Consider the following 27611-nt stretch of genomic DNA (forward strand, 5'->3'; position numbering starts at 1 on the left):
TCCTATTCATGTAATTAATATTTAAATCAACATTTAAATATTATAAACTCTCCAATTTCGTTTAATTTCAATAAATTAAACGTTAATTATATCAAATATAATCATACAAACCCTAATTCAAATTTGAACCTATTCAAATTCAAACCCTAATTTCAATTTGAACATTTTCAAATTGAATTCAAATTGAAATTCAATATGAACAATTCAAATTGATATCCAAATTCACTTAATTTAATAATTCAAGGTGTTCTTGTTTTACAAGCTAGTAGAGGAACCTTATGGACCTACAAATCATGAGCTCCAACGATATAAGATTAATTGGCTAGACTGTATTAATCAGTATTCGTTAATCATCAAGTCGCACCATTATAGCTCGATGGTTGCACTCTCCTCATTATAGATGTATTTGTGTCCATATGATTTAATCATAACCAGTAAGTCAACCCTTCACAGGTCGTAATAGCGGCTACGTCAATATGTTGTTTTACCCCTAATATTACGTCTTGTTCCTTAAGTTCCTACGGATCCTCTAATGAACAATTGGTTTATGATTCAAGCACTAAACCGGATCCCTCTTGGGCCAGTGAGAAGGTAGGACCCCTTGTTCAAGACTTGGATTCAGTACTTAAGAGAACAACTTTTCTAAAAGAACTCTTAATCTAGAGAACCAATGAGCAGAAGTAGATCGTTCTAAACCCCATTGTGAAAGAATAAGACATTTTCAATCAAACAACAACAGTTATGCATAATGAGTAAATTACGACATGCTACAAAGGAAAAACAAAGGGATCGAGTAAACATACCCTTGAAGAACCTTTTCTTATAGTATTTCCTCGATCGAACTCAGCAACGCATCCCATAGCACAAACGTAACACGCCTCTGGAAAATCCTCGAACAGCAACGAGTGAAACTCGATCCTCGACCCTCGAATAGAAACTTGACACTACCATGAGGCCACCTTGGTATTCTCAGTATGAGAATCCAGGAGATGTGGGCTCTATATGAATTTGGAAAAGGGAAGGAGTAACTGGACGATCGGGTAGACGATCAAGTCAATGGGAGAAGAAAGAAATCTATCGTATAGACTTGTGTACTCGATCGTTTAGCAAGTGAGTCACTGTCGTATAGTATCCTCGATCGATCACTTACTCTCTCAAAGGTATCATATAACTTTTTGCTATTTACGTGTGGATCCTTGAAAATTAAAACAATTTTCACTTTTATCTATTTGGTTGCCAAAAACTGTCTATAACCAACCACTAAGTCGGTTATTGGAGAAAAACGAAATCAATTATCTTATAATTAATTTATTATAAATAAATATAATAACTAATTTATCATATTGTATTTAAAACCCATAGTTTTAATATCACATCATATGTAACATATAAACCATAGTTCTTTTTCTCTTTTATGACATTTAATATAAATTATATTTATATTAATTTCTCCAATCAAATAATGTATCAAATACATTAAATCAATTATATCACATATAATTGAATCAATTTAATTATATCATATATAATCAAATTCCTTCTTGTTAATTTGAACACTTCAAACTAACCCAAAAACTGATTCTCAACATGAATCCATTGAGCTATCAAAGGGACCTTATGGATCTGTAGCTTGAAGCTCCAACGGTACGTGAATAACTGACTAAACTCTTTAATCACGATATCCACCATCCGTTAACTGCCTGGCACTCCACTAAAGAGCGACAGCTGCACTCTTTGTACTACAGATATATTTATGTGTCCATTGGATAAAACCAATTAACAGTACGATGACCCTTCACAAATCACTCGTAAGTACATTTGAGCCAGTTTACCGTTTTTTCCCTGTAGTTACATCTAACTTCTTAAGTACCACTGATTCCTTAATGAACAATACATCATAGTCCCATTATGAGTAAACCCTTCTCGAGCCAAGAGAAGGTGTGGCACCACATTGTTCAAGCCTCAGAATCAGCCTTTAAGGGAGAAATTTATCTACCTATCCTTGTTTTGGGGAAGGATTGAATTTATTCTTGTGTAGCTGAGTTCCTAGCTCCTTAATCAGACGAATCTCCAAAGTCGTAGGTTTGAGTCGGCAATCTGGCCATTAGCACCCATGCAAATCAAATGACCACGCTCATAGGCAGGAGTTCCTAACTCACTTAGGATTAAGGTCATGTTATCTATGGACATTGTAGTAAAATGAAAGTCTCTGTCATAAACAACGTTATATAACGAGACTAAACATTTTGTGGTTTGGTCTTATACAATCTCCTTTGTATAGTGCATCCCCGCTCGTATGTCTAATATATAAATGGTCAGGATCAGACCATTTGTAGTACTTTACAACACTTGTAACTTCTATAAAACGAATCACATTCGTAGCGTCACCAGAATAAGGTTTCCCTCCTTTATCCATATACTATAGACTATTTAGGTTATCACTTAAAGCACAATCCACTTATATGTCTCCACATACATGCTTAAATTACAACGATAGCCATGGATCTTAGTTTATTGGTTTGTGGTTAATGCAACTAAAATATCTCATATTTCATAGACTGAAGTGAATAAAATATCTCATATTATAAATTACAAAACTGTTTGTTCATACACGTGTTTACAAACTATAGGACCCTACAAGATTTAGGGCATCAACCCCAATACTTTCTCCTATCCCTAAATCGGGTAGGTGTGAATTCCGTCTTACACCCTATATCCCCAGCTATCTACCCGGTCTTACCCCTGAAATGGGAGGCTTATTAAACCAACGCTATTAAGCCAACTCTCACCTATGCAAATCTAAGGATAATCCCGAATAAACAGGAGTTCATTGTTAACTCAAGATTAAGATTGAGTTGCCTAGGTTATCTAAGCAAAACGTCTATAAAGTAATAGTGACTTATTTCTTGGTCTGATCTTATGCAAACTCATTGCATAGGACGCCTCCACTCCTCATGTCAATACATGAACGAATAAGAATCACTTTGTTTGTAGTATCTTTACAAAACTCGTAACCGTTACAGAGTAAACCGCATCCAATAGTGTTACTAGAACAAGGCACCCAACCTTATTCGTATACTATAGACCATTTTGGCTATTTACTCGAACTTGATCCATCTTTATGTCTCTGCATAAAGTTCAAGTATTCAACCAATAGCCATGGATCTTAGTTTATTGAATTTAGACTGTATGTATGCAATTTAAAGATTCAATAACAACTTTATTGAAGAAATGTTGAATAATATCTTTATTGATAATAGAATGTGTTTAACTTTACAAACTGCGAGTTTTAGGACACAACCCAACAAAATTCACTTATATGAATCTCATCCATATAATTGATATTTGGATCATATCCAAATATTTAATTCCTCTCAAGATAAATTATATTTATATTTAATTACATGAATCTCATTCATATAATTGGTATTTGAATCATATTCGAATTCCTCTCATATTATCTTAAATTGTAATATATCAAATACATTATATTAATTATATCGCATATATGATCAATTTAATTAATTATATCACATATAATTAATTCTCTTAATTAATTTAAATACTTCAAATTAATCCTCGATTTAAATCCCTGTTGAGCTACAGAGGGGACCTTATGGACCTGTAGATTGAAGCTTCAATGGTACTCGAATAATTAATTAAACTTTTTAATTAAATTACCCAACATCTGTTAACTGCTGATCACTTCACTAAAGACCGACAGCTGCATTCTTTGCACTACAAATTAATTTTTGTGTCTATTGGATATAACCAATCAACAGTGCGATAACCCTTCACAAATTGCTCGTAAGTAAAGTTGGGCCAAAATACTGTTTTGTCCCTATAGTTACATCTAACTCTTTAAGTACCATTGATTCCTGTAATGAACAAGAAGTCATAGTCTAACTATGACTATGTCCATCTCGGACCAGGAGAGAGTGTGGCCACTATGTTCAAGACTCGGAATCAACCTTTAAGGGAACAATTTATCTACTTGCCCCTGCATAAGGGAAGGAGTTAGTTGGTAGGCTTCTTGAGTTGGCAATCTGGCCACGCTCACCCATACAAATCAAAGGACCGCCTTCATGATCAGGAGTTCACAACTCACTCAAGATTTCGGTCATGTCACCCATCGTCATCCTAGTGAAATGTAAATCTCTATTATTAACGACGTTATATAAAGAGACTAATCATTTCATGGTCCAGTTTTATACAAACTCTTTGTATAGGATACCCCCACTCACATGTCTCCACATGAATGATCAGGATCAAATCATTTGTATCACTTTACAACACTTGTAACACCTACAAAGCGGGTTGTATCCGTATTGTCATCAAAATAAAGTACTCAGCCTTATCCATCTATTACAGACCGTTTAGATTATTATTTAAACAAGATTCACTTGTATGTCTCTACATACTTGTTTAAATTACATGAAATAACCTCGGATCTTAGTTATTGGATTGAGTATATGCTTATAAAATAATACTTATTTTATTAACAACAATATATTTATACAAAGTTTACAAACTACGAGATTACATGGAGATTTAAGACACCAATCCCAACAACATTTTTTGGACATAAATGCTTAACCTGACTCCGGTAGTGAGGTTATTTACTGAGTTTTTTATACTCATCCTTTTCATATATTTTTTTTCAGGTAAGGTTAAGGACGCGCCGACGAATGACAAGCGGAATCCATGATCGAGCCATTAGAACCAGTCATATGCTTTCGCTCATATTTTTAGGTTTTTTATGTTTTTTATTTTTAGTTTTGATATTTAAACCTAAGGATTTGGTATTTGTGGTTTAGACTTTTTAAGGAAATTTTCTAGTTTTATTTTATGGCTTTGTGGGTACCCTACTACTTGAATTTCAGTTATTTTGGTTTTAATGAAATTAATTATCTTTGGTCCATTTATTTGGTTTTTACTAAGTTACAAAAAGATGTCAATTTGAATTTCATGCATGCATGTCTATAGTAATGACCTAGCTTAAATCCTAGAGAGGCGGATCGTTACACTTAATTTAAGTCTTAAGGAATCTGATCGTTATAGTTTTATTATAACCTGAGAAGTATTCCTTTAATCTCATGCTTTCATTGTAATAATGCATAAATATGATATAAAATAGATAACATTTCAAATAAAAACAAAACTAGAGCTCAATTTTTGTTGGAATGGTAGCATTGACAAAATTATTTAATGAATTAATTTTTATATTAATTTAATTTAATTTCGTTCCAAACTTGATTTTACTGAAAGTAGTGAATTTATGATGATTTTCATATGGGCTTTTTTTTATTTTTTTTATTTTTTTATTATTCAAATCAATAGAAATTGAAAGTTTATAATGAAGATTGATGCAACTCTCAACAACTTCAGTAAACTATCCAAACGAACCATTTTGCTAGACTATATGGTCTTGCCCTTTTGGGTTTAAAGTTTTTCATCTCATCGTTCTCTCTATTTTTCCTCTATCTCTATTTTAATTAAAGTGTAAGGTGGAGGAATCGAACCTCAAATCACGATATTTAGTATGAACATTATGCCAATCGAACTAAGCTTTTGTTGGCCTTAATGTTTCTATTTTAGAAAATAGATTACCAAATTTTTCTTTTTTTATCACAACCGTTGAGATAGGAAATTGAATTTTTAATTTCTTAAATTGAAAATTTATATCAATACTACTGAATCAAACTCATTTTGAGTTGAGTGGTCCAAAATTTGAGTGACGGATGGGATATCTCCACTATAATGTATGAATGAGAAATGACAATTTTTACTTTTGCAGACAAAAGCTAAATGACAATCTTTTGACAAATTGTTCTTCTTTTCACACAAACAAACAATTTTCAAAAAAGAGATTGGATTTATCTTCAATCATTCTTGATTCTTCTGTGTTCTCAAGAAATTCTAGATAGCAAACAAACGAATTCGCGTGAAAAATGGAAGCTATTCTAACGATCTTCCTCTTCCTCTTCTTCTTCCTGTCAATCATCTCCACTCCAAGAGCTGATTATGTTCGTCCTCAACCACGCGAAACTCTGCATTTTCCATGGAATTCGAAATCATCTTCTCAACCCCACCAGGTTTTCATTTTCATTTTTCTTGAGCTTTCTTTGTGCTATCGAGATTGTGTCGTTGTTGTATAGGGTTTTTGAAGATCCATTTCATAGCCATGCTTGATTTTTCTGTAGCTTGATTCTTCTACGCAAATCGCTCCTAAATAGAATTCTCTTTGTACAGTAATTCTAGTTGCTTTTTGTCAATTTTCTGGGACCAGTTAAATCTATGTATTTATTATTGTTCATCTGTGTGTTTGTTTGTGAAAAACTTTCGTCGGCTTTCTAGGTTAAGAACAGTCATCATTTCTTTTTCTTTTGAATTTGGTAACGTTTTTAGTTTTGATTATTGACATAGATTGGTTAAGAATATGAACAAATGATGATTATGCCGAAACTTATTAGCTTACGCTTGTAGGTTAGCCCATAAATGGAGAGTGTTAAGAATACGGATGAATGATTGAGTGTAACACAGCCTATCAACTTACCACATTTCTTTCTTTCCCCCTTTTTTTAGAGTTGTTTGAGTTCCTTTTGTTTCAATATTTCACTACTTCCTTGCAGGTGCATATCTCCCTAGCAGGAGACAAGCATATGAGAGTCACATGGATTACTAACGATCATTCTGCTCCTTCTTATGTTGAATATGGAACATCACCAGGAGAATATACTTCTATTTCTCAAGGAGAGAGCACCTCTTATAGTTATATTTTTTACAAGTCAGGAAAGATACACCATACAGTAATTGGGCCTCTAAAGGCTGGCACTGTTTATTATTACCGATGTGGAGGGGAAGGTTCTGAGTTTCAACTGAAGACACCTCCTTCCCAGTTGCCAATTACTTTTTCAGTGGCAGGGGATCTAGGTCAAACTGGATGGACTAAGTCAACATTAGATCACATTGATCTGTGCAAATATGATGTACATCTGCTTCCAGGTGACCTATCCTATGCCGATTACTTGCAGCACCTGTGGGATACATTCGGTGAGCTTGTGGAGCCGCTTGCAAGTGCAAGGCCTTGGATGGTAACTCAAGGGAACCATGAAAAGGAGAACTTATTGATATTGAAGCCTCCATTTGACTCCTATAATGCAAGATGGAAGATGCCATTTAAGGAGAGTGGATCAAGTTCAAATCTCTATTATTCTTTTGAAGTTGCTGGAACTCATGTGATTATGCTTGGATCATACACAGATTATGATGAATCCTCAGATCAATATGCATGGTTGAAGGTTCGTGAGCTTTTAACTTCTTTGTAGAAGGCATCTTCTAATAGTTAAAAATGTCCAACCCAACTAGTGCCATTGGATTTGACCATTCAATTCTCCTCTGGATTCAATCCACTACCAGGAATCCCTTGTTTGTTTGTTATGGCTTGCTTTGTTTTGTTATGTTATTTGTTTTTGTATGAGAAATGATATAACTACTGGCCTGAGAAATTTTCTTGTTCAATAGGCTGATCTTGGAAAGGTGGACAGGGAAAGAACACCATGGCTAGTAGTGGTATTCCATGTGCCATGGTACAATAGTAATAAAGCTCATCAAGGTGAAGGTGCAGATATGATGACTGCCATGGAGCCGTTGTTATATGCAGCTGGTGCAGACCTAGTAATTGCTGGTCATGTCCATGCTTATGAACGCTCGGTAAATTATTTTGATCCTTTTTATATAGCTGACTTCCTTATTCTCCTCGAGTATCCTTTGATTCATTTTCACTCTATGGCAGAAACGTGTGAATGCTGGAAAATCCGATCCTTGCGGCGCTGTGCATATAACTATTGGAGATGGAGGAAACCGAGAAGGTTTAGCTCACAAGTATGGGATCACTCTATTTCCTCAACTTATAATTGGTTTTTCATCTTTTTATTTCTATATCTCTTTCCCGTTATCATCTCTCAGTCATAAATTTTCTCCTAAAAAAGGAAAAGAAATCTTACAATTATCTTTAGTTCAAATATTCTGCAATTTATAATTTTTTGACAGTTGTTTAAATCTTACAACCTTTACATTTTATTTCTTTATACTCGTAGAACTCTTAGAAATTCTATTTGTCCATAAAACATGCATAAAAATTCATTTTGTTATTTATTGGTAAATTTCTGAAATGCATATTACTTATAAAATTTAAATAGTAATATGCAAATTTATATCGTAAGCCCCATGCACTGGATTCTTGCTGGATTTGGTTTCGAATTTAGAAATGAATGACATTGATTAAGTTTGGACACAGGACTGAACACAATAACATTGAGAAATAGATATTTCATTCAAAGATAAAATAAGTATGAATTAAGAGGATTGTTGTATTTTATAGGTACAACTCACAGCCTGAATGGTCAGTTTTTCGGGAAGCTAGTTTTGGTCACGGGGAACTGAAGATAGTGAACTCAACTCATGCGTTTTGGAGTTGGCATAGAAATGATGATGATGAACCAGTAAAGTCTGATCAAGCATGGATAACCTCATTGGTTGCTTCTGGCTGTGTTACTGAGAAGAATCATCAACTGAAGAAGTTTAGATGAAACCTTTGGATCTACTTAACTTAGTTTATCCTTTCCACTTTCGAACGAAATTCCTTACCCTTCTAATGTAAATATAGTTGGCGTGCGCATATATTTCATCTTAGTTACATCAGTTGCTTTCCATCATTCTCATTTGTCTACATCTACACCCGTAGTTTTACTAGAACTCATTATTCTATATATAATGTATATTGATATATTATAGCGTATCAATTATCATTATTGGCCACTACTCGAGCTATCTTGTCAGTCATCAGTATGATATTAAACATTTATCTCATTCACAGCCAATATCAGATATAAACTTCCCTACGGGCTACGACTACAAGTTTAATCGAGATGCTCAACTTCAACAATACAATACAAGGGGTTTTGAGAAATGAAAATCTACAAATTTCCAAAACTCATTCAAGATATGTAGCACCATTACAGTCTACATTATCTCTGCCTTTCAAGTTCGTCTCTTCACAATCCATGGAATAATCTGCTCAACCCTAAACAAAATGGGTATACAGTATAATTTGATTATGCTGGAAGAGAAACCATTCACCATCTATGAGTTCATGTCCTCTTCATGATCTTTCTTCCCTCTCCACAGAATAATCTGCTCATCCTTGAATAAAATGGGCACACAAGGTACCAAAACCTGGATTGTTGGTAGAAATTTAGGATTGAAAGTTTTCAATCAACTTAGACAGGAGTTCTATGCTTTAATCTTTAGATTAAAACAAACAAACAAACAAACTTAGCATTAACAGTTACCCTTAATTTAACACCAATCTGTTTGCAGTCACTGCTTCCGACATGGATACAATCTAGTCTAACCACCTCCTCGAACTTGAAGGCCTCCCTCACTCTGTCCACGACGTTAACATATACACCATTCCTCGCTACAGAAAATAAATTAAAAGGTAATGTTCAGCCTCATAGAACTACAAACACCATTCTACTATTCATATCTTAAACACATACAAAGTTTGTAAATAAATAAAGATTGTAGTCAACCTGAGCTTGCACACAAGGATCACAAAGGACAATAATGAAATCTTAAACAAAGGTTCGATCATAAGGATTATATACGTAATTTGAGCTATAATATAAAAGAAAAAGAAAAGTTTGGAGTTTACTCACTAAGTTTCATCAGAGGAGGGGAATTCAATCCTCTGTTTCTCATTTCCTTTGTTTCATCAAATGACAAACCATCTGCCACATTCTTCACAAGCTTTGGATATATTGGCGCATAAGGTTTCCACAACATAAGAGGGATAGTTGGTCGATTCTTAGGATCGTAGTTTCGACCACGGTATAAAAGAAGAATGTTGATATGTCGATATATAATCTTCCCACCAGACTTGTCCTAGAAAGAAACTATAGCTCACATCGGTATTTTCCTAGTGAAAGTCTACCTTGAAATAAAGAACAAGACAAAATTATGTTGGATACGTGAGGAATGGATGTAGTTCAAACAAATCAAACCTCAAGGTGGAAACATATATTGTCCATATCAAGAGTTGGCACTCCCAAGCATTTGATCCTCACAGCTTCAGCCCTTCTCCAGTGGTTGTGTATGTCATCCAACATATTATGAGTAACTCCCCCCTTTCCTATATAAGCCAAATGCATAACCAACCACTCAAACCCTTTATTCCTTCTTTCTCAATCTCAAAAAAGTTCTGAGGAACAGTTTATGATCATGACAGACAAGAAGAACAATATAGAATATCACAAGTAAGGAAAAGGTATTCAACCATACAGCTACCACCAAATTTCCTCCCATTAACATGACAAAAACCCAAGCCATCAAAATGATTGAAAAACTAATGTCGTATATACCAAGATTGATTTGCCGAGAGCAATTGTTATGCCGATACTGTTCCACAAGCTCTGCAACTTCCTCCTCCGATAATGGGTCTCCAAGAATCCGTTTCCTCTCCTCTAACACTTCATTTATTTTCACTTCCACCACCGCAGGGGCCGAAGTTCCAGTCCATTTCCGGTCGAGCCGGCCCGGTCCAAACGGTGAGAATTTAGGCGATTCTCGATAGCCTATAGGGTTAACTGAGGGATTGGTCTCAGAGTAGGAGTAGAAGAAGTCGAAAGGAAGATCCGACTGGAGTGGGAGGGTAGGCTTTTCGTTTGAATTCGAATTTCCATCGTGGGTCTTCTTCTTTGCCTTTCGGAGCTTCGAAACAGGAGTAAATGGAGGATCGTAACTGCTTTCAGACAGAGATTTGGAGATAAATCGGCAAATGAAGAAGAAATACCCACTGGGTTTTTTATTCGAGTGATCTGGAAATCTGATCCGGGTTCGGAAATGAGTCGCCATCATCGGCAGCTCTCTCTCGACGAGGGTATACTGAAGTTGCAGTCTTGCAGAATGCAGAGAGGTAGTGAAGAAGAAACTCTATACAGCGTCGTTCCGTGGGGCGTAGCGTAGCAAGGGTAACCACGTCATTTTGAAAGACGAGGTAGGGGTAGTTTGGTAAATACGTTTGAGGGCGTGTGGACAGTCAATTTTGACCAGTGGCGTCCCACACGCCATACAGCTCATAAGGCAGTTGAGAAGAATTGGAAAACTCCCTCATTCCTCTTTGATCTGTGAAATTAAACAAGGATTTGCTCAAAATCTGATATTCTCAGAAAACCCAATTTGGAAAAATGCATGATTTCTGCTTCACAATCCCTTATGGATTGATTTTAGTTGGTGGTGGCCTTTTTGGCTACCTCAGGAAAGGGAGCACAGCATCGCTAGCTGGAGGTGTGGGTACTGGATTGGTTTTAATTCTGGCTGGATACTTGAGCCTGGGAGCTTTCAAGAAGAAGAAGAACTCCTATTTAGCTCTGATTCTTGAGACAGGTATTTTATTGTTTTGTAACTTCTGTTTCCATGTTCATCTTTTCTTGTTTGATCTTGTTTTTGCTCTTCTGGGGTTGAAGATCTTGTCTGCAACTATTGATCCTGATAGTTTTTCCAGTTATAGAACCTTAAACAATGGGATCCTTGCCAGTCAAATGTGTCAATTATTTTCTAATTTCTTTTTGCTGTTTTGAGTGTTCTTGTTTCTTCACATTTGAGACGCTTGTGAGCAAACTCATTCGAGGTATTGTGTGTATCTCTCTCTGTCTCTCTCTCTTTTTTTTTTTCTTCCCTATGTAATCTATTGCGGAGAAAACCGCAAATCACTAGGATTGTTCAAATCATTACCTTCTTATATTCTATTAGTAGGAAATCTTGTTATGAATCTATAACTACAATTTATGAGAACTTGCTGAACACGAGTTATTTCTTCTTCTTCTTGTCCTGCTGCTTTAGACCAGTATCACTTCTTGTTCTCTTCTCAAATTCCATTACCGTATAGTTAGCTTTCTTGGTTCTTTGCTGGGTAATGTCTAGAGTCTATGTAACGGGAGGAGTCTGATGGCTGTAAACTTTTGAAAATGTCAAAAAGAGATCCAATATACTCTCATTCGCGCTGGTGTGTCCATATTTTTCATTGGTCCTCTGGAAGGGAACTATAGGGGTTTGGGTAGGAGTACTATGGTATTAGCAAGGGCATAAGGATAATTAGTCAGGGAGTTAGTCTATTTGGTTATAAATAGAGGGAGGGGATTGCTGGGAGGTTCCAAGTGCCTTATACTTGGTTTATCTTTTAAGTTTTTGATCATTTACATATATATTTTTTTTTTTGGGTAAAAGAAACTGTTATTGATATGAATAAGGGGAAGACCCCGAAGAACTACAATAGAGATTGCCAATTACTGACTAAGAAAGATAAACTGAAATGATTGAAAGGGTGCTTTAATTTACACTAAGAAAAAGCAATAGACAAAACTAACTCAAAAAATCGAGCAGAAGAAAAACATGTATCATGAAAAGGTTGTCTGTTCCTTTTAACCTATAAGCACCAAAGGACAGCATGGATAAAAGCCAACCAAATGACCTTCTTAGTTCCACCAAAAGGATGTCCCACTAACACCGAGGCCAAAGCATCATCAGAAATATCATGAGGACAAGTGAAATACCAACCAAAAAGAGGCAAGAGAAGGTTCCAAATGCTGATAACAAAAGAACAGTAGATGAACTAATGATTCAGCATGCTTGTGACACATATGACACTAAGATGGAGAAAGAGACATATAAGGCATAGGACGCTGCAAACGATCAGCAGTATTAATGGCACCCTAGCTGAATTCCCAAAGAAAGATTTTAATCTTAGGATATCTATCCTTCTAAATCACTGAATAAAGATCAGTCAAGTCTGAATCCATATCACCCTCCAAATCAGCCATAAGAGACTTAACAATAAAGCCCAAAGATGGATCAAGAGGCCACAACCAAGTATCAGGAGTAGCACGCAATCGGATAGGTGTTAGATGAAGGTATAATAAGGCCCACTCAGCAATCTCTAACTCAGTAAGATTATGACATAAGTCCAAATTCCATGTAGTCATAGATGAGTTCTGATGAAAATAAAAAATGAAGGAGAAGAAGAATACAAATGGTTTACGTGGAAAACCTTAGAACCAGGGAGAAAAAACCATGATAGAGACTTATTTTTTATTATTGAAGTGATACAAAATACAAGAAGACTTGCTCAAATGAATAGACAGATGGAAACCCTAGGCCCATAAGAAAATTACAAAAAGTCCCTTAGGGCAAAATAACTATTTTCGATACTTCCCCCCAAGTTGGGGTGTAGATATCAGTAAGACCCAACTTGCTGATACAATAATCAAAACTCTGTCTCAACAACCCCTTTGTAAGGACATTTGCAACGTACTGATTAGAAGGAATGTAGGGAATGCATATGCTTCCATTGTCCAGTCTCTCCTTGATAAAATGTCTGTAAATTTCGGCATGTTTGGTTCTATCATGTTGGACCGGATTGTTTGCAATACTTATTGCTGCTTTAGTTTCACAGAACAATTTCATCGGAAGCTCACTATCTTGGTGAAGATCTGTAGACACTTTCTTCAACCAGATTTCTTCACATATCCCTAAACCCATGGCCCTGTACTCGGCTTCTGCACTACTTCTGGCAACTACCTCCTGTTTTTTACTTCTCCAAGTGACCAAATTGCCCCAGACAAAAGTGCAATACCCAGACGTTGACCTTTTATCAACAACAGACCTAGCCTAGTTTGAATCAGTATATGCTTCAATGCAACGTTTATTTGACTTCCTGAACAGTAGGCCCTTACCAAGAGTAGTCTTCAGATACCGTAAAATGTGTTCAACAGTTGTCATATGTTCCTCGTAGGGAGCCCGCATGAATTGAGTGACAACACTCACTGCATATGATAAATCAGGTCTAGTGTGAGATAAATAGATCAATTTCCCGACTAATCACTGATATCTCTCTTTACTGCAGGAGCTCCATTGTTAGTATCAATCAGTTTTGCATTATACTCCGCAGGGTGTCCACTGGTTTACACCCAGTTATTCCTGTTTCCTTGAGAAAATCAAGAGTGTACTTTCGTTGAGAGACTGAGATACCCTCCTTCGACCGAGCCACCTCCATCCCAAGAAAGTACCCAATTTTCCCAGATCTTTAATTTCAAATTCTTTGGTCATCTTTGTTTTAAGTCTCATAATTTCAACATTGTCATCACCGGACAACACAATGTCATCGACATAAACAATAAGCACTACGATCTTTCCTGAACCAGACTTCTTTGTGAACAACGTGTGGTCTGAGTGCCCTTGATTATACCCTTGTGCTTTAATAAATGTAGTGAATCTGTCAAACCAAGCTCTTGGAGACTGTTTCAACCTATACAACGACTTCTTTAATCTACAAACCTAGTGCTTAAATTGGTTCTTGAAGCCGGGTGGAGGGCTCATATAGACTTCTTCTTCAAGTTCTCCATTAAGAAACACATTCTTTACATCTAATTGATAAAGAGGCCAATCTTTATTACCAGCAACTGATAATAACACCTCGATCGTATTGAGTTTGGCTACAGGGGAGAATGTCTCAGAGTAATCTATGCCAAAGGTTTGAGTAAAGCCTTTGGCAACAAGTCTAGCCTTGTATCTGTCAATCATGCCATCAGACTTGTACTAACAGTAAAAACCCATTTACATCCAACTGTCTTGTGCCCCTCAAGAAGAACAACCTGTTCTCATATCCCATTTTTCTCCAGAGCTCTCATTTCTTCCATAATGGCAGCCTTCCACTCAGGAGTTTCCATGGTAACATGTATACTTCTTTGGAACCACCACTATATCTAGGCTGGTAGTGAGAGCCTTGAACTCGGGAGATAAGTTACTGTACATCATATAACTATGCATAGGGAACTTCGTACATGATCTAGTCCCTTTTCTCAGAGCAATGGGAAGATTGAGAGACGCATCACGGCTTTCCTCCTTTCCAAGTTCCCTACTGCAATCAGTCGTCCGTTCCATGAACCTTTCTTTAGAAGGACCTTCCACGCAATCACCTTCCCTTGCACTGTTTTCATTTTCTGGGGCTATTTCCTCAGTATTGTTCTTTCTAGTAGTCTCTTCATCCTCCTCAGTTCCTTCTGTTTTCTCAGCACTGTCACCCCTTTTTGTATCCTTATCCATTCTGCAAGTATTAGTCTCAACACAATCATCAATATCACAAGTAGGAATGCACATACCTGGAGGATCAACATGTTCAGGTTCAACCGACAATTCTAAGGGAACGGAATACATGGACTAATTAGCCTCTTCACTAGGACTCTCCCCCTAAAGAGGACTAAAGGGAAAGAAAGGTTGATCCTCAAGAAAGGTGACATACACGGAAACAAAGTATTTTCGAGACGAGGGATGATAACATATATACCCACGTTGATGGAAAGGATACCCAACAAAGACACATCTCTGGACACGAGGGGTAAATTTCGTACGATTTGGACTGTGGGTATTAACAAAGACAACACAACCAAACTCTCGGAGTGGTACGTCTGGGATTAGTCAGGTGTTGGGATACGACTCTTTGAAACAGTCAAGGGGAGTATGAAGGTCTAAAACATGGGAAGACATGCGGTTGATGAGGTGGGCCGCAGTGAGGATAGCATCCCCCCATAGATAGGAAGGAAGAGAGGTAGATATCATAAGGGAACGAGCGACTTCTACCAAATGCCTATTTTTCCTCTCGGCTACTCCATTCTATTTGAGGAGTGTAGGCACACGAGCTTTGATGGATAATCCCTTTAGAAGCTAGGAAGTCCCAGAAAGAGTTGTTAACAAACTCATGCACATTGTCACTTTGCAAAATTGCAATTTTTGTGTTGAACTGGGTTTCCACGGTAGCATAGAATTGCTAGAATATAGAGGACACCTCAGACTTATCGGCCAAAAGGAAAACCCAGTTAAGCCTTGTATGGTCGTCAATAAAGGTGACAAACCAACGCGTGCTTGTAGAAGTGGTGGTTGGTGATGGACCCCAGACATCATTGTGGATAAGAGTAGAAGATCTAGATGGTTTATAAGGCTGAGAATGAAAAGGGACACGACTCTGTTTGGCCTGGATACACACATCGCAATGTAAGGACGATATATTAATATTATGAAATAAATGCGAAAATAGATACTTCATGTATTGAAAATTAGGATGTCCAAGACCGTAATGTCATAACATAAAATCAGTCTCAGCAGTAGAAAAATTTAAAGAAATAAAACTAGTCCTATAACAATCCCTAGAAGAAGTATCATCAGTCAGGAAATAGAGCCCCCCCTATCGTGCCAGGCATTGCCAATCGTCGTCCTCGAGCTCAGATCCTGAAATAAAACAGAGTCAGGTGAGAAAACAGTCTGACAATTCAAGCCTCTTGTAATTTTACTGATAGATAATAAGTTGTATGAAATCTTAGGGACATGAAACACATCATGCAATACTAGACCCTTGAAAGGAGAGAGATGTCCTTTTCCTGCAATAGGGGTAAAGGACCCATCTGCAATTCTAATTCTTTCATTGTCGGCGCTCGGGTGGTATGATATAAAGTGATCAGAAGAACCAGTTGGGTGATCTGTGGCTCCTGAATCCACAATCCAAGGTTTTTTTTTACCATTAATGCTAATAAGACCGAAGGAATGAGTCGTACCTGAGTGTGCAATAGCATTGACCCCAACAACACTTAAGTTATTTTGACCATCTACTTGAGTTTGAGCCTGAGTTTTGTCACTCGTCCAATCGCTCACCAGAGCTCGTCTAGGGCTGGACTTGTCCTGTGACTGACGTCGTCTATTATTTGGAGGTTTCCCATGTAGCATCCAACATTGGTCTTTTGTATGCCATGGCTTTTTGCAGTGCTCACAAACAGGTGGAGGTTTCTTATCACTGTCAGGTCCAGAGGATTTAGTAGCAAAAGCGGCAACATCAGTAGATGTAACTATTGGATTATTCATCGCACTAGATCTGTCTTCTTCCAAGCGTATTTCAGAACATACCTCCATAAGAGATGGCGTAGGATGTTGGCCTAATATCCTGCTACGAACACCATCGAATTTTGAATTTAGCCCAGCTAGAAAATCATACACTCAATCAGCTTCCTCAATTTTTGAATACTGAGTCCCGTCATGTGTACACTTCCAGATAATTTCACGGCACATGTCCATCTCTTGCCATAATAGGGATAATTTGTTGAAGTATGATGTCACGTCCATGGTCCCTTGCTTGCATTCGTGGACTTGCTTGCGTAAGGTATATAGACGGGATGCATTCTGCTTCTTCGAATACAGCTGCTGCACCGCATCCCAAATATCTTTGGCAGTTGCCGTATAAAGTAATGGTCTGCCTATTTGGGGTTCTATGCTGTTCACCAGAATTGATCGTAACAACGAGTCTTCCGCTTTCAAAATGCGTTCTTGGGGGTTACCAGGTTTAGGTTTTGGTATCTCTCCAGTTAGATACCCAAATTTTTGTCTTCCTTCCAGAGCCATTTTGATGGATTGTGACCAGGAGAAATAATTTTGGCCATTCAGCTTTTCTCCAATAATAATTCTTGTAGAATTTCCCATTGATCCAGACAACAAATTTACAGTAGGTAAAGTATGAAAAGAATTTACCTGATTTTCGGAATACCACTGAAGATTGGTTGGCTCTGGTTGAGCATTTTGTGGGTTTGTGCCAACAACTGTTCCAAGATCCACAATCTGTTGCTGAAGATAAGCAAATCGCCTTTGAATCTCAATAGGGAAAACACCCATAGACCACCCATTGCCTGTATCTCCATTCAAAGCTATCGAATTGAAGCTGTGAGTTGCGCCGCTGCTATCAGACATGGCTGGACCAACCGGCGGTGGCTGCTGCTCAACGGAAACTCTGCGGCTGGTCGAGCCGATGAGATCGACGCGGCTCATCATCTGCAGCCGAGGGTTCGAGGCCATTTGGGTTGGCGCGATCCACGGTTGAGCTGACAGCTAGGCATCGAACGACTGGGCGATGTCGAAGAGTTGGGCGCGATCCTTACCACGTGCGATCTGGGTGCCGTCGAAGAGCTGGGCACGATCCACGGCTGAGCGCGATCCGGTCTAACAATCGATCGGTTGGGTTGTCTCCACAGCTGGGGTTGTCTATCCGACACTGATTGTTGAAGAAGACACGGTAAAGCAGCCTCCAGGTACTGTTGGTCAGCCTCCTTAATTGTGGCAGCCATCTCAGAGTTGGTCGTCGAAGGGGACTCATCAATGGCGGCTAGGGTTTCTTCGCATTGCTCTGATACCATGATGAAAATAAAAGATGAAGGAGAAGAAGAACACAAATGGTTTACGTGGAAAACCCTAGAACCAAGGAGAAAAAACCACGATAGAGACTTATTTTTTATTATTGAAGTGATACAAAATACAGGAAGACTTGCTCAAATAAATAGACAGATGGAAACCCTATGCCCATAAGAAAATTACAAAAAGACCCCTAGGGCAAAGTAACTATTTTCGACAAGTTCCAAACATTAGCAACTGTAACCTCAGGATGTTGTACAAGACGAAAAAGTTGCGGATAAGTGGTGGAAAGGACTCCACAACTAAGTCATGAGTCATTCCAGAAGGACGTAGATGAACCATCCCCAATATGGCGACTAACCTGATTAGCAATCAACTCAATAGACAACAAATATACCTCCATGGTGATTTAGAAGAAGCACCAGTGACAGAGGAGGGCCAAACACAATCAGTAGAATAATACTTAGCAACAATAAGCTTCCTCCATAAATTCAGTTAAAAGCCACCAAGTCCATTTTGCAAGAAGAGCCAAATTTCGATGTTTAAAATTACCAATGCCAAGACCACCCAATAATGGATGCTGAGAAACCATCCAATTCACATTATGAACACTACCATCACCACGAGAGCCTCACAAAAAAAATCCCGAACCAACCTATCCAGGCAGTTAATAATAGAGGAAGGAGCCTTTAGCAAAGACAAATAATATGTAGGGAGGCTAGAAAGAGTAGCTTATGAGCATGTGACGACCCCCTTTCAAAATATATGAATACTTCCAATTATGGAGTTTATGCTGAAACCTCTCAATCACAGGCTGCCAAAACAAACCAGATTTAGAACTACCACCCAAAGGAAGCCCTAAATAAGAAGCTGGCCAAAAATCCCTTTTGCAACCAAAAGAACGCAACAACCAATCAAATTCAGAAGTCAGAGACATGAATCCCAAGAAGCTCACTCTTAGCATGAATGATTTTAAGGCTTGAAGCACACTAAAAAATATGGACGATGTCAAACAAGTTCTATATGGCAGTTCGCTCAGCAGTAGAGAACAACAAAGTGTCATTAGCAAACTCTAAATGAGTCAGCGTAAAATCTGAATGATCAATAGGATGAGCACTAATATGACCCAATGCTGAGCTATGGTCAATAAGACGACTCAAACAATCAGTTACTAAGATAAATAAGAGAGGAGAGAGAGGATCTCCTTGTTTTATGCCTCGTGAGGGAATAATCTTGCCACAGGGCGGCCATTAATGATGATCATGTAGTTTGCACTAGTAATGCATCCTCTGATCCAATTGTGCCAATGACAACCAAAACTTTTTACCTGAAGTAATCAAGGAAGTCCTAATCAATCGTGTCAAAGGTTTTCTCGAGATCCAATTTTAAGACAACCCCTGGTTTATTCAGAGAAGTTCAATCATCAATGAGCTCATTCGCCACCAAGGAAGCATCAAGTCTGTTAGCCACAAAAGCAAGCTGATTGGGCGAAATGGTAAAAGGAAGAAGCTTTTTCAAGCGATTTGATAAAACACGGGCAATAATTTTATAAGCACGGGGAATGAGACTAATAGATCTATAATTAGAAATAGATCCCGAGTCAACTTTCTTGGGAATTAGGCAAATATAAGTCTCATTCATTTTCACATTAATAATCCCAGAGTTGTAAAAATCGTTAATGACTAACATCATATCAGATCTAAGAGTAGCCCAAAAAAATTTTAAAAATTCAGCCGTAAAACCATCTGGACCAAGAGATTTACTAACACCAAGAGAGGAGACAGCAACAAATACCTTATCATCAGTAAAAGGACGCTCGAGATCGATGGCTTGAGTAAATGAAAGAGGATTCCATTGAAGATTTAGTGGAAGGAACCACTGACCCATGTCTTTTTTGAAAAGAGATGAATAAAAAGACAAGAATTCAGCTTCAATATCCTGTGAAGTCAAAAGACTCGTGCCATCTCTTGAGAGAATTTTCGTAATAGAGGACTTACGGTGTCGGGCAGCAATAATTTTATGGAAAAACCGTGTGTTTTTCATCACCCTCGAGAAGCCATTTCAGCTTACAACGCTGCTACCAATGGATATGATCTTGAATAGTCAGAGTTTCAATATGTTCACAAAGAATACAACATCTATTAAGCTGTTCCCCATTAAGGGTCTCATTGTCTTCCAGAGCATTTAAATTGGTTAACCGTGAGACGAGAATGAAGATTAGTAACCTCATTGCTCCAATTGGTATTCCAATCCCGGACAATAGCTTTCAAACCCTGAAGCTTCATCATAAAACCATATCCAGGCCAATCAGGAGCGGGTGACAATTCCACCCGTTCTCCACCAAGGGACGGAAAGAAGGCACCAGGAATTTTCAAATCTGAAAGGGCATGAACTCCAATCAATACTTTCGGAAGATAAAGCCAAAGGAAAATGATCTGATATAATGCGATCCAGTCGTTCAAGAGTAACAGGCCCAAACTTACAAAGACAATTTTCTGTAAGCAAAAACCGATCAAGTAGAGATAGATATTGAGTAGGACCGAAACTCGACCAAGTAAAACAACCATTCGATAATGGAATATCCCGTAAATGATAATCCATAATCCATTGATTGAAGGCACGCATACTAGAGGAAATTGTTCTATCATGTGACTTTTTCCAAGACCATCTAGGGACATTGAAATCACCACCAATGACCCAATTTTCACCTCCCAAACCAGCTAAATCATCAAGCTCTTGCCAAAAGTCAGATATAAAAATATTATCAGAAGGGCCATGAACTGGCTTTAAAACCATCAAATAAAGATACATGAATCAAAGTAGAAAAATGGCTCTCAACAACCTCAAGGATAGTAAAGTTGGGCTCACTCCAAAGTATAAGAATACCCCCTGACGAATCAATAGCATCCAGAGCGGTCCACCCAATGAATGAAGAACTCCAAATAGATTTGATTAAAGAGGAATCAACATATGACAGCTTTGTTTCTTGTAGTGGCACAATACTGGGGTTGTGTTGTTGGATTAACTTCTTCACCAAAGCACGTTTCTTCCGTGAATTAAGACCCTGTACATTTCACGTGAGGAATTTCATTGATGCTCAGGTGAGCCCTCCCTAATAGCCAAAGTGTCAATTTTGTTATAGTGGACTGTAGAAAAAAAAGCCTTGCAATTCTATGTGAAGTTTGGGTTTCTTATTATTGGTATTGTTAATTTTCTTGGTTTTGGAGGGAGGGATCGAAGGAATAGCCACGCATAAGCCATGTAAGGACAAAAGGGAAGCCAAATCTTGAAGACTAATGGGTAAAGAGGAAAGAGAGGGTGATGGTTGGTGATTGGTAGATTGTTGGTGAAGGGCAGGGAAAGAGGGAATGGGCTCGTGATTGACAGAGGGAGAAAGGGAGAGGTTTTGTTTGTGATTAAGGTCTGGTGGAAGAGGGGGAAGAGTATGTATTGGCGTGTGGGTAGTATCGGCTAATCACCAAAAATGGTCATGTCAAGGGGTTGAGCAACAGAATCAGTTTCTTTGGAAGGGCTGGAGAGGTAAGCTTCTGTATCAGAACCAATAAAAGGTAGGTTTGGTTTGTTGGTTGAGGTAGAATGCAAAGTTCCAGCTTGTGAAGTGGTGGGACCCGCACTAAAAGTAACTGTGGAGAGAGAGGGTTGTGTGAAGGAGGGAGATGACGAATTGGATGGGCTATTAAGTTGGTTTTGGAAACTAAATGATGTGGTTGACTCGGGCAAAGAATTTTGACTTGGGTTTTTGGTTGATTCGGAAAGAGATAAAGGAGCAGAATGTGGGTCCATAGCTTGGTCAAATGTGGTGTGAGAAGGAAGGAGATTTACCTTTTCCATAACTGAATGAGATTCGGTCAAAATTGGTAAGTATGTGGGGGAGAGGAGTTACCGTTTGATTTGTGAGAGATGGAGGGGAATTTATTTTTTCCATAACTGAAGAAGATTCAGTCAAGGTTTGCAAGTATAGGGAGAGAGAGAGGGGGACCGATTGACTTGTTTCAAGAATTATTGACTTGCGTTTTTCTTTTATCTGAGATTCAATGAGATCCATATTTTCAGCAACCTCTTTAATATTATTTCCTTGTATAGGTAAGGTAGTGCGCCGCTGCCTATTAATGTTATTTCAATATATTTCAGTTCTTAATTATTGTCAGGTGGTTTTCTAACATTGTCATTAGCCACATTAACCTCTTGTTTGATACCCTCTTGCTCTTCACCAAGAGGTTACTATGACTAATGTGTGGATTCCATCCACCAATGCTTGGGATTTACAATTACGGTGCAATCTTACTGAGTTGGAGATTCTGTTAGATTGTGCACTTCTTATGATTCATGGATATGGCCCATCGACCCCTCATTGGATTTTTCAGTTAAATCCCTTATGGCTGATTTGGTTGGCATAGTGGATCCTCTGTTGACAGATCTTTACTCAGTTATTTGGAAAGACCATTATGCTAAAAAGATTAAGAACTTTCTTTGAGAGCTTAGTCTGGGTGCCATCAATGCAATTGATTGTTTACAGCACCGTACGCCTAATATGTCTATTTCTTCTTTTTGGTGTCTCATGTGTCCCCATCATGCTGTCCCAACTCACTTGTTCCTGCATTGCCCTTATGCTGATACTTTTTGGCATTTTGTTTTGGGGACTTTTGGATGGTCTATCACATGTCCTAATTCTATTTTTGATATCCTGGCTTCCAACTCACTTGTTCCTGCATTGCCCTTATGCTGATACTTTTTGGCATTTTGTTTTGGGGACTTTTGGATGGTCTATCACATGTCCTAATTCTATTTTTGATATCCTGGCTTCCAACTCACTTGTTCCTGCATTGCCCTTATGCTGATACTTTTTGGCATTTTGTTTTGGGGACTTTTGGATGGTCTATCACATGTCCTAATTCTATTTTTGATATCCTGGCTTCCTTAACTTGTGGGTCATCCTTTTGGTGGTGGTACCAAGTAGATGATTTGGTTGGTCTTGCTGTGTGCTTCCTTTTGGATCTTGTGGGGCAAAAGGAATGGAAGGCTTTTTCGCGACTCTTTTTATCTTCTTTTAATAGATTTATGAAGTTGGTTTTCTTGGTGCAAAACAAAGCACTCTTTCGATCATTACAGTTTTTCGTTTTTAGTCAATAATTGGCTCTCTATTGTAATCACCTTTTAAGTGTTTGGGTTCTCCCCCGATTTCCTGCATCAATGAAATGTTTTTTTTTACTAAAACTCCTTTTCACTCCTTTTCACTGCATTTCTTCCTTTTCTACAACAGTCATGCTTAGTGCTTCTACACCTCGAACTCCAACTGGAATTTTTAGGACATGGAAAGAAGGCTACTTTAAGAGAGATTCAAGCAAGTCGTCCGAGTGGAGACTCGACCAAATATTTTACGATCCTTTTTATGCATCCTTGGAGCTTTTTCTTTTTTGTATTAGAATTTCCTGTGGAACTGCCAAGGTATTTTTCCCCGGAAGATCCTGACATGGCTGTAGGTTCTTTAGGACTTTGGGGTTTTGGGCATGGGAATTTAAGGAAAAGAAATGTGTCCTTCCCTCTTCATCATATAGTGGTGGAGTTTTCCCTTGGAAAGGAAGGTCTTATGATGAGGTTATAACACTAGTATGGGTTTTCTCCCCCTTGGTAGTAGTCTTTGGCTCCACCTCTTAAGTATCTTTGGCTTCATATGATTTCTCGTACTGATGCTTAACAGCTTTCTGTCTTTACTGCTGTATATTGTGTCCCAAAAAAAGAAGGCAAAAGAAGGCTAAATTCTCCTTGCGAACAGGACTAGATCGTTTTTATGAGAAAAATTATCCAAATTATTTTGTATAGGAACTTTTTATTTCCAGAGCCTCTACTTAGTAAAATTTACCTTTTATGACAATAATATTCTTACACTCTTAGGAGGTTGAGAGAGCGGGTGAGGTGTGGAAGGTGGTTTGGTTTGACGTCTCCCTTTGAGTTCTGTTTCCTGGTTTACTTTTAAGATTCAGAATTGTTTTTTGTATGCCCTTTTTTTAATCAATGAAATCTTGGTTTTTTAACCAAAAAAACACAAAATAAATAATAATAATAATATTCTTACATACCAACTGAAGGATCTTTTTTTAGTACTTCCTTTGGCTTTGTTTGTATTCAATCATTTCATTCTTTGAATGAAGTTTGTTTTCTTGAACAAGAACGGTATTTTCCTGATGCCAAAATGTTCTGCGTTTTTCAAGAGTTCTTCTAACTAATGATCCATCACTTTTCCATGTCAAGTTAGCATTGAATTTAATTTAAATGAAGTGATAAAGATGTATATGCATTTGCAACAGTATGTAGCGGTGCACTCACATGGGTGATGGGACAGCGCTATTTACAGACTTCTAAGATCATGCCAGCTGGAGTTGTAGCCGGAATCAGGTAACTTGATCTATTTCTAAATTCACTTCAAGAATTTCTTTTAAATGAAAGCAAATATTTTCTTGTGCTGTTGTTCATATCTTGATTGAAAAAACATAGTGATGCCACTATTTATCCTATAATTCTTTGCTGGTAACCTCAGCTATCTGAACTATGTACCTTTTGTTTTTGGTTGCGTATCGAAACAATGGATTTGATGGCTGATGTTATTATCACATTATTGTAACTTATATTATTGTTGTTATTATTATTATCTTTTAAGATTAGCTTTCATTGAGTAAAATGAAAGAATATACAAGAGCATACATATGTGTGTGTGTATATAAAGGGAGTATCAAAACACAACCTACGAGAAACCTCACCACCTCCCAAAACTCGTTGTCCAACATCTTCACCCTTCTAAAGAATCTTTTCTCTGGAGTCAAACACCGGCACAAAAAAACTATGCATCCACAAAACTTTGCCCTTTTCCAAAGATGCGAACTCGGGAGCACCCCCTCAATTTGGAACCTCTACACTTATAACCCATATCTGAGTGTCCAAACTTTAAGTGCTTCTAGTATACTGAAGTTATCTGGTTTTCTTGTATGACATGAAAACACCAAATTGAAAGTCCCGGTTGGAGCCCAATCAAGTTCTTTATTTTTTGTGTAAAAAAGATGGATGCACATGGTTGGGTGCATTTTAGACTGGATCTAATCATTATCCTATTTTATTTTGTATTTCTCTAATGACTATTTTATTTTGCAGTGCTCTCATGACTTTATTTTACCTGTACAAGCTCGCAACCGGTGGTAACCATATTTCTCCCAAGGCCGAGTGATGATTTCAAATACATTTTTCGATATTCGATATGGAAATGCATTGGATCACACTAGAAACTCGAACAATGTATTAGTATACAAATGATATCTCTTCTTGCTAACTTTGAAAAGGTTGGACGTGTAAATTGAATGATCATTACTGAATATAAACCAGCTGGGGTTGATAGTCTTAGAGTTCTTATTTCAACGTGTTCTTGGCCGGGCTCTGATTTGTTGCTCAATGAGTCTGTCCTTTTTACGTGTTCTTTCTTGGAATCAAATTTTCTGGGAAACCTTTGGATTCTGTTACCGATTCCTGTTTGTTGTCTTTTTGTTTGTCATCATCTTTTTTGTCCATTGATGTAGTACTGAAATGAAACTTACAGGGAGCTGAAAAACAAATCTATGCTGACATTTGCAAATTGTCATTTATGTTCACAAGGATTTGTTTTTTCTTTTGTCATCATGGTGGTTGTCATTTGTCAAACATTTTTTCAATCAATAACAATTCTCAAAAGTAAGGATCAAAGAAAAAATGTAAAATGCAGCACATATATTTATATAAAAAGAAAATGAATGAGTTTGAGATGAATTCTGAGAGGAGTGTTTCGGTTGAAAGTTGATTTTCAAAATCTCATGTGATGTATTGTGTGTGTATGTATATATATATTTTTGGTTGAGTACAACTAAGACGAGAATGAAGGTGAGAGATTGAACTTTTGACCTTTGAAGAGAAAGTTGTTGGCATTTTGACTTTTAATCTCAAATTAATTAATTAACAAATTTTTTAATGATAACAAACTTACTTTTATTCATTAACAATTTGAGTGTTTTGAAGTGTCTATTGCATAGAGTTTGAAACAGTTATTCCAATGAAATTTGAATCACTCAAATTGGAGTTCAAACAAAGAAGATATGGTTGAAACAACTTAACATAAAAATCTCGAACTGATGATGTGGCAAAATTTTTCTAATCAAAATGGACTGATTGGAATGTGCCACTTGGATAAATAGGGGAGTGACACATGGTTGACTTTTGATTTTTGGATTGATTTTAAAAAGAAATTGAATTTAACATTATCTTATGTTTGTGTCTAACAGTCGATTTTAAAAAATATATTTTATTATATTATATTTTGTTTGTGTTTAACGGCTAGTTAAGTGTAAAATCTCCACCACTAATTTTTCTTTTCCAATATCCAATGGTCCAAATAAAGTGTGGTTTTCAACAATTTTTTCTCTCTATTTAAACTCATATTCTTTTCCAAATCACAACAATCTTTATTATTTTCAATCCTCCATAACTCATTAGGCCACGATTGTTGTCTTCTCTCTCTCCAAGCTTCAATTTTTTTCTTTTCCTCTTCTTATTGAGAGAGATATTTTATGTTGTGAGGATTGATTCATAGAGTGCTAAATTTGTAAATCCGCTCTTTTAGAGAGTTTGTCGAGTGTGCTATTTATTTCTCTAAACTATTGTAAGGGTTGCTCTTGATCCCGAAAAAAAAAACCATTGTAACGGTTTGATCCTCAACCTTGAAAAAGATTGGATTTGTTCTTACTCCCAAAAAAAAGAACGTTGTACCAGTTGACTCTAAGCCGTGGAAAGAGTCAAATTTGTAGTGATAAACCCAAGAGAAGCTTGGAAAGTGGATGTAAGCCGGTTATACCAAACCACTATAAAATCATGGTGTCAATTTCTCTATTCATCTTTTATTTATTTTTGTAATTATTTTATTAATTATTTTTTATTTGCATGAAATTAATTGTTACAATTTATCCTTGAAATTAATTGTTACAATCTATACTTGAAATTAATTGCTCACATTTGTCTATTTAGGTTGGTTGAAATTATCTTTGCATATTTATTTTACCAATCTTATTATGAAAATTAAATAAGGTACTTAATATCTTAATTTTTTTATTGAATTATTTTGCATGAAATTATTGTTTTAATTATTTGATAGCCAAAAGTATATTAATTTGCTTAATTGGGTCCACACACTAGAGAAAAAATTTTAATTGATTTTATTAAACTCTATTCACCCCTATAAAATTATCATACCGGTCCAACAGAAGTTTATGCCAATTAGTAGATATTTAGAGTCATGT

At 37.1% G+C, this 27611-nt stretch overlaps 4 protein-coding genes across 4 annotated transcripts; 2 read left to right on the forward strand and 2 right to left on the reverse strand.

Annotated features, from left to right (window-relative positions):
* Positions 1 to 5711: 5711 nt before the first annotated feature.
* On the forward strand, positions 5712 to 8823 carry LOC120087293 (purple acid phosphatase 18). Its single transcript, XM_039044241.2, has 5 exons — positions 5712 to 6095; positions 6633 to 7301; positions 7525 to 7713; positions 7796 to 7884; positions 8384 to 8823. The coding sequence occupies exons 1-5, from the start codon at positions 5952 to 5954 to the stop codon at positions 8589 to 8591; spliced, it is 1299 nt and encodes a 432-aa protein (XP_038900169.2). The 5' UTR covers positions 5712 to 5951; the 3' UTR covers positions 8592 to 8823.
* Positions 8824 to 8834: 11 nt separating this feature from the next.
* Positions 8835 to 10920, reverse strand: LOC150030068 (CRS2-associated factor 2, mitochondrial-like). Its single transcript, XM_090310098.1, has 5 exons — positions 10425 to 10920; positions 10068 to 10195; positions 9723 to 9948; positions 9354 to 9481; positions 8835 to 9237 (listed from the first exon to the last, which is right to left on the reverse strand). Exons 1-5 carry the CDS (start codon positions 10918 to 10920, stop codon positions 9145 to 9147), a joined length of 1071 nt encoding a protein of 356 aa, XP_090166224.1. The 3' UTR covers positions 8835 to 9144.
* An 83-nt stretch (positions 10921 to 11003) lies between these two features.
* Positions 11004 to 25808, forward strand: LOC120087295 (protein FATTY ACID EXPORT 5-like). Its single transcript, XM_039044243.2, has 3 exons — positions 11004 to 11448; positions 24609 to 24696; positions 25447 to 25808. Exons 1-3 carry the CDS (start codon positions 11250 to 11252, stop codon positions 25517 to 25519), a joined length of 360 nt encoding a protein of 119 aa, XP_038900171.1. The 5' UTR covers positions 11004 to 11249; the 3' UTR covers positions 25520 to 25808.
* LOC150030069 (uncharacterized) lies at positions 16465 to 18294 on the reverse strand. The gene has a single exon (XM_090310099.1). The coding sequence runs from the start codon at positions 17947 to 17949 to the stop codon at positions 17101 to 17103; it is 849 nt and encodes a 282-aa protein (XP_090166225.1). The 5' UTR covers positions 17950 to 18294; the 3' UTR covers positions 16465 to 17100.
* Positions 25809 to 27611: the final 1803 nt, after the last annotated feature.

The sequence above is a fragment of the Benincasa hispida genome, unplaced genomic scaffold (genome assembly GCF_027475165.1).
Source record: "Benincasa hispida cultivar pf3 unplaced genomic scaffold, pf3_genome.v1.1 HicScf631, whole genome shotgun sequence".
NCBI classification, from domain to species: Eukaryota; Viridiplantae; Streptophyta; class Magnoliopsida; order Cucurbitales; family Cucurbitaceae; genus Benincasa; species Benincasa hispida.